We start from the raw sequence: 8,429 nt of genomic DNA, 5'->3' as shown, positions 1-8,429 counted from the left end.
ACGTGTATCGGAAAATGAGATAAAAGATACATTCAGTAAGATAAAAAATACATTTCGGAAAATCTTAAATCCATATTCTGCCTCTCTTCTCCTTCTCTCTTTTACTTACTTTTATATTCACCCTTTGCCTTCACCTACTCCTTCTCTCCCTCTCTTCCAATCCTTTCCTTGCTCTCACGATGCTTCCCTTCAGCTTTTCCACGACGCGTCTCTCAAGTTCGCTCCTCGCCTTACTTCCCGCCACGTGCGTTTGCCATGCGCTCACCTCGCTCAATCGACCCGGGAAGTCAGGCTACGGGAGTTTAGGTGACGACCAAGACTTCTTGGACAAGGCACAGATTACTGGACCCTGTTTTGCGTGTCGCCCTAGGAGGTTCTGGATAGGTCTCTTTTCTTCGGGAGCAGCGGATCGGTTGCTGATCTCGAGTCGAAGTGTCTTCTTTCGCCGCGGCGCCGATTTTTATAAAGGGGATGATAGATTCGGTGAAGAGGCCGATCCTCGTGCGAGCCGCGCGGCGGTCGGAGCAGTGCAAAATTACGCGCGTTCGCACTCGGCGGAGATCGAATCCCGTCGGCGTTCGTCGTGGACCCGAAGGGATACCGGTGCCGCGAGCCGCAAACGCTCGCGCACACGATAATTTTGAGAGAATTAAAAAAAGGTGGGCGCACCGCGCACCGCGCACTATTCTCGCCCGACGGTCGGGCGGCATCCGGCGGGTGTTAACCGGGAGACGATGCGTTGACAAGGGTGCATTGTTACAAAATAAATAAATACATATATCTATTTCATAAAAAAGAGTACATATGCGGATCAGTTGCTTGCGAATGTTACAATGCAGAATATTGAGATCAAAATTAAAATATATAAAATAATTATTTATTAACAATTTATTTATTATATATTCCATAATAATAGTACAATTTGTTAATAGAAAAGTAAAGAAATTATAATTTCAGTAAAAATTAATGTTTTTAAGAATAAATACTATAGATATACACTATTCTCTGTAGAACAAGATTTGCAATGTATTGTTAATTAAAATCTTTTTCTACAAGGGCTGCAATATATTCACAGCCAGTACTAAAAATCTATAGTTTACATTAGGTAATACACATGCAGAAAATAGTATGTCAGTATTAACAATGTGAATGGAAGGAAGATAAATTTAGATTATATACATGCTATAATTGCAAATATATGATGTTATAATGCATTTTAGCATATGCTACAAAAGCAAGGATTATAATTCTCCATATTTTTGGTCTTTTTTCAGAGAGAAAATATGGCATCCAATTACCAATCTTTATATGGTGAGAGTTGTGGTCGATATCCTTATATCGGCAGAAAATCCGTAGGAGAAGAGGATATTAGCGTTGACTTCAGCTATCAATTTGTGAAGAAAAGACACGTTAAAATCCACTCTAATCTCAGTGTATTTTATACGGCCCCTGACATAATTGGACCACCCAAATTTTCAAACTATGGAGAACCATTTCAGGTAATTATCTAGAATGTTTAACCCTCAGAGTACGGACTGGGTTAGCGTAACCCGAGCGAATTTTGAAAGTAGCGCCATTTCAAAGAAAGTATCTTTGTGTCTTTGTGTGTATCTTTGTTTAAACAAATAATGTAATAAATCTATCAACGCCATTGTATTTTTGAGAAAATTTCCAATCCAAAAAAAAATTGTTTCAATTGACAAATTACAGCTCGATATACAGTCAATCAAAGTCGCCGGGTTAGGCTAACTCATGTCCGTACGGAACGTAACTTTTTTATAGTCCGTACCCTGAGGGTTAAATAGACGAATTTCCCTTCATGACTTTACCTTTGACATATGTTGCCAAGATCACTCTTCTGAGTAACATTCCAAAGATTTAGCCGTCGTTATTGATTATAAAGTTATTAACAAAAGATATAAATAGAATATAGATTTCTTTAACACCGTATAGATAGATAGAACTATACCACTTTCGATTCTTTTTTACATGCAAACGTTCAATTCTCGTTTAGAGGTCTATCATGGTACATACAATGCGGGTTTTCACTTTCACACGAAAAGCGATGTCATCTCCACTCCACCCCTGCTCAATAGGCAAGACGAGATCTATCATTGAATAACGGTTTAACTTTCTAAGCGAGGCTTACCCCACTCTATCTCTGTTTACAGGACGAAACGAGGTTCACCCTAGGGTTCCTTTAGTAAGAATTACGACACCGTCCGTAATTAATAATTACTAGGGATATATAGCGAACGATCGAGAGAGACAGCCTTCCTACTCTCGTACTTTTCATTTGGATGTTAAAGTTTTGTCTCACTTGCACTAACTTCTTCCTTATTAATGGCGAACCAATCAGGAGTTATCACGCGGGGTCGTATAATTACTAGAGGAACTCTAGTCAATCCCTGCTAAAGGGAGAGGCTGAATCCCTCTGCCGCCCACATGTATACTGTCTATAAACACATATCAGCAAATTGACTTTCCTTAATTAGCACTATTATATTAATTCTCAAACTTTTTTATTAATAACGTTTAAATAAATAACGAACGACGGCTAAAACTTTTGGAAGGTTACTCAGGAGAGTGCTCATCAGTATAATATGTACATCAAGGTTAAGGTCGTAGAAGGTTGCTTTTCTAAACTAAATAATTATCCTATTTTATTCTTCGAGTTTCAATGGAGAAACATATTTCATAGTATGTGTATTATTCGTTATATTGTCCTGTACAAAGTAATCGTAATCTAATTTTATATATTACAAGATTTTTTCTACTATTTGATACATTTTGACTTTTCAAAACAGAAATTTAATGGATGGAATAGTGATATCAACATTTCAATAACTCCGTGGCAATACGAAGAATCCATGACAACTTATCATAGAATACTACTTCCGCCACGGGATCAACCGATCGGACATAATTACATTGGTATGTGATACCTGAATTCACAAGTAAGATATTGTTAAAGAAGATACGTTTTTGTTGAGAAAAGAGTATAATTATATTTTCTTTTTTGAAGATATCGAGTTTCATGAAGCTGTATATCCAATCAGAGTTTCTATATACGAAATGTCACGAAACAATCCTGGAGACGTAATTCAAATTTTGGCTCAAGATGATTCTAATAATAAGTGGTTTAAATTGTGGGGAACTGATTATAAGTCTGAGATTGATCTTCAACAACAATTGGCAACTGAAACTGATTATAAGTCTGAGATTGTACCCCCGACATCAAGATTATTTTCTCCACCCTTATCACACCCGCGTGACTTTAAAACAAAAATGCTAAGATTATTTTTTAAAGACAGAGATACAGTTTTCTATGAAATACCTCTTTACACAAAGCTAGATGCTGTGATGCTTATCGGTACATCAAAGTTGGTTCGTCCTAAAAATTATGACAAAAGTTTAACTAATCTGTTAAAGGAAATTAACTGCATGTACTTTCCACACCATGAGAATATTCATAATTTAACAGCAGATTTCAAAAATGCACACTTGGATATAGATTATTTGCAACGACATTTTTCTGAATATTGCATTATAATGGAATATTGTAAGGATGGAAGGTATTATTATCAACATTAAGTAATATTAAAATCTCTTTCTTCTGATAATAATAAAAATGAATTTGTTCCGATGTTATTTGCAGCTACATAAGAAGGGTTTCTAAGGGGAGTATTTTGAGAGAGAATTTGATGCACAAAAATGTATCTCTGGAGGTAATTCGTCATTCGAATTGTGCAAAACGTATAAAACTCTCTTCGGATGAATCCAAGGAGCTATCACGTTGCAATATATTTGACCTTCCTGTAAAGTATTCTAAGAAGCCTATTTTTTATAATATTTATTGCAATGTCATCTCGTGTATTAAAGTTTTATATTTTATTTTTGCAGGATGAAATACTACTAATAATATTAAAAAACTTGGATCTGATGACGTTATGCCGCTTGAATCGTGTAAATAACCGCTTCAATAATTTGATGCGAGATCCTCGACTCTATACACGTTTGAATATACACTGTTCACCTTTCGCAAAGTATTATGTGAATTTTCGGTTAGATATGGCAGAACGCGATATGAGCAATATATTTTGTTACTTTACATCTAGATGTAAATATTTGCAGCAGTTAGATCTTACAAAAAGCATATTTAGTGTTGAGGATTTTAATAACTTCCTTGATAATTGTGGCAGACGTTTGACGCACTTAAGATTAGAATACTGCGGCTATTCTATCAATAATCTTGCCCTACTTAAAATTTCGGAGATATGTGTAAATTTGAAAGGTATGTATATACATATAAAGTATATGAAACATGGGATTGTCGGGTTTATTGTATATGCTCAACACATTTCTCTTTTTAGAATTGAATCTAAATTATTGTGGTGGCATAGATGACAAAGGATTTTCGTATCTCGAGAAATTAAATGGTTTGGAACATTTAAATCTTCGTGATACATGTATAAAACCTGAATGTCTTTACAAAATACTGCAAAAAAATCAACGGATGCGTGAGTTCAATTTTGACCCTGCCGATTACTCTCTTATAAGACGTCCAGCTGCAACAGAGTTTATAAATGTGTGTCCTAACTTGGAAGTAATACGTTTAGAGGACTGTATTCTTACATCGCAGGATTATGACGTTCTCGCTGACTGTAAAAATTTACGAAAAGTGTACCTTCCCCGGTAAGTGGTGCTTTTCAATTTTTTTTTCTTAATACATTACTATATTCTTGATTGAAATTTGTGTTTGCTTCTCTTGCATTTCGAGGATCTTGAAAAAGTTACATTAATTTTCTTTGTGCTTCCTCATAGAGAAAGCTTTGTTTCTTGTGCAAAAATTTTTTCAGTTTTCTTTGCCAATGTGTTCTAAATATTCTAAAACGTTGAAATATCACATTTTTACAAAATGTCCGTACGCGCGCGCGTGTGTGTGATATCGGGTTAAATTTTGAATTTGGCGATGATTGTTAACGGAGTCCTTTAATTTTATATAAATTTTGAATGTTTTGAGAAATGTCCGTGGTAGCTCTAACTTCCGCAAATTTTGAGATATTGGGCTATTTATAATACCATTATATTCTTCAGTCTTTTTTACCTTTATTTATATATAATTCTTTAAGATTTGGTTGATTATACCTAGCTTTATACGCGATCAAAGGTCCATATGCGGAGTCCGTATATAAACCGTATAGCCTGAACTCCCAAAGTCAACTTTGATTTGACATTGCGTCGATTGTAAAACTCCATTTGTGCTACTAAGCTGATTTATCAATTCATAAAAATGTTAAACTTAAAATTTAAATTTAAAAGTGTGCAAATTAGGAACTTGCTTCTTCATTATTTCAGATCAATCGCTACCATTGCTCCTATTTTATTTAGTTTATAAAACTTTTCGCTATAAAGAAGCCAAACTAATAAATACTAATAATTATACATCAAGCAAAATACAAGCTTCCTTATAAGAGAATACTTTATGAGCGAAATAAAATGTTAAATTGCTCTGAATAGGAGCAATGGTAGCAATATGTAATGATGAGAAAACGATGTACAAATTTCTAATTTGTACACTTTTTGTAATTAGAATACTATATAATAGTCATATGATTTTTGTTACAGATTCTTTCGTCCAGACGCTGATAATTACTTGCACAAATTACTTTCTTCCTGGCAACGTTTGGAATTAGTTACTTTAGGCTCTATTGTTCTCAATGATCACAATTTGAAATTATTAACGCAGTGCAAAAACTTAAAACAGTTACAACTTCATCGGGTGGCACTTGTTACACCTGATAAGTGTTTTACTATTTTGGAACAATGTCCAAAACTGCAAGAGTTTCATCTCATATTTTGTAACATTCACGATTGTTTGGTTAACGTATGGAAGGAAAGATATCCGCATGTGTCCACCTATATATTTGATTGATAATTTGAAAAGTTTTGTTAACCCTTTTGAGATATATACATATATATACATATATTATATATGTAGCAATTTACTTTTTAAAAATTATCTAGCGAACTAGATTGTAAAAGAAGTTAATGCCTAATAAAAACGAAATATCCACACTTATTTATAATTTATTTTCGAACAGTTTTATCTTCTTTTTTGTAATTTGACCCTTTTGGCAGATAGTCATTTTTTTGCTTGAAATAGTTGTTTAGCGAAATATTAAGGCAAACTATATTAAGGCTCTTGGGCTCTTTCCGCTATCACGTAAGATTAATTGTGACGTCAGAAGCGAGAAATGACACGCTGAGAATTCTTGCGTGCCACTTCCAAATAAAAAGATATTTGCATAAAATAAGCACTTCATATCACTTCAGCACACTTCAAAAATATTCCGAGGTGCTCATGATCTTTACGTCTGCTATATTACTACCAATAATGCTACCAATTGACAATATTTTAGATTATATATATAATAATCGTGCAAACATTCCTGCACTTTTATTGCATTATTTTCTGAAATTGTATTACATCAAAAATTCTGGAAACATCGGAAACATTGATCGATAAGACCCTTAGGACTCACAATTTGGGTATAAAGTTGGTTGATAAGCAGTCTATCAAGTCGATATTTGCGGGATTTTTGATCTATAATACAATTTCAGAAAATAATGCAATAAGAATGCAGAAATGTGTGTACGATTACTATGCATATAATCTAAAATATTCAACATAGTTTCTATCGTGGCGAAACGAAACATATTCATACATGTCAATAAACTTGCTTTAGGCAAATATTTCAGTCCTATCATTAAGATGTCTGTTTTCTAGTGAGCCCACAGCAATAATCACCGCATAAGATATATGGTACCGGTACATTGAAGGAATATATTTTATACAGCTATCTCCGGACATTCGCATATACACTTTGTACATGTGTGGACATAACAACATTTTTCGGTACTAAAATCTAAAAAAGTTAAATATGTCAATAAAAATTAACCTTTAGCCGGCACACTTCACCAGAATCACATAACTGGCACACTGGGGCCGTTTCAGACCCCACCACTAAAATATGCTTGCTGCGAGGAAGCTATTAATTTTTTTTATTTAAACAATTACACGATAGTCTTTGAATGTTGTTTTAACAAATGTCGTAGGTTATTTTGATAAAATGTAATGTTAAGTATGAAAAGAATTGGAGAACGTATAAGAAAACGAAGAAATGACTGTTTACACTCAAAAGGTCATGACTCTTATATTTTAACTCTTCCATTTTTTACTACCATTTTCGTACTATAAGGGGGCTTAAATTAGAGGTGAACTAGGGTGGGGCATTTAATACCCCACACAGTGCCAGCTAAAGTTAAATATATATTTTATTTTAGTTCAACTGAAGTAATTTCTAAGAAAATATTGTCACTTTATGTGTAAAAGTATTTCATTTCTCTTTCATTAACGTTCTATTTCTTTGTAAATTTTTTTTAGTTTTATCACTAATATCAATAATAATCAATCGATTGTCATTGTTTTTATGTAAATAAATATTAGTGCGAAATTTATACAAATAGTGTTTAAATTTTTACCGTAGCAGATTATGAAAATTTGACAGATGAGATGTCTTGGCAAGGAAACCATGCTGTAGAACATATTAGCTGAAAAAAATTGGACTTTTATACATTCTACATTCATGTAGAAAAATATCATTGTTTAGCCAGTATACCTTGTTGTTGTTAGACAATAGGAAAGAATATAAACCGCATCAGCAGTTTGCGCAGGTGTTAGTCAGAATAGTGCAGGAGAGTTTGGTCTTGTTTCATATTCAATTTGAATTTTACATCTGAAAGTATCGTATTGTGGGTGTATTCACTTTTTACATCGATAACTTTGGATAGATGTTTCTCTAAAAATTTCTTATAATTCTTATATTTACTCAGAGTTACATATATGTAATTGTTGTAACTAGGTGTAATCTTAATGCCATCTATCGTTTAGTTCGTTTCCACTAGACATTGTCAACCCCTTATGAAAAAATACACTCAACTTTGATGGTTAACACCCAAGTGTTAACACACAAATTTAGGAGCATAAGTTTAGTGTTTGTCATCAAAGTTAAGTGTCAACACTTAAATTTAGGTATAGATTAAGTATTGACCATTAAGGTTTAGGTAAATTGTGGATTAAACTTTCAATGATGAGTGTATATTGGGAGTTTATCCTCAATGATAAGTGTAGAAATGTATTGAAAAATCGATTAAAGGGAAAGAGGCAGTAAGAGCCGGCGCGGTAAATAGGGCGCAAGTATTGAAAAATATTTCTTGTATATAAACTGAATTGTTTTTTTATATCTTTTAGCAATATAATATAAATATTTATTATAAACATTTCGATCAATGTTAGATATATCTCTGCGACAAATATTGTAGTATTATTTTTAGAAATATTAAAAATACATTGGATAAATATCCCA

At 33.4% G+C, this 8,429-nt stretch overlaps 1 protein-coding gene across 1 annotated transcript; it reads left to right on the top strand.

Moving 5' to 3' along the window:
* Positions 1–1,224: 1,224 nt before the first annotated feature.
* On the top strand, positions 1,225–6,485 carry LOC139824625 (F-box/LRR-repeat protein 4-like). Its single transcript, XM_071797165.1, has 7 exons — positions 1,225–1,499; positions 2,808–2,934; positions 3,026–3,575; positions 3,659–3,818; positions 3,904–4,294; positions 4,374–4,695; positions 5,629–6,485. The coding sequence occupies exons 1-7, from the start codon at positions 1,284–1,286 to the stop codon at positions 5,933–5,935; spliced, it is 2,073 nt and encodes a 690-aa protein (XP_071653266.1). The 5' UTR covers positions 1,225–1,283; the 3' UTR covers positions 5,936–6,485.
* The last annotated feature ends 1,944 nt before the right edge of the window (positions 6,486–8,429 follow it).

The sequence above is a fragment of the Temnothorax longispinosus genome, unplaced genomic scaffold (genome assembly GCF_030848805.1).
Source record: "Temnothorax longispinosus isolate EJ_2023e unplaced genomic scaffold, Tlon_JGU_v1 HiC_scaffold_474, whole genome shotgun sequence".
Lineage (NCBI taxonomy): Eukaryota > Metazoa > Arthropoda > Insecta > Hymenoptera > Formicidae > Temnothorax > Temnothorax longispinosus.
The sequence above is the reverse complement of the archived record's forward strand: the minus strand, read 5'-3'. Positions and strand labels throughout refer to the sequence as shown.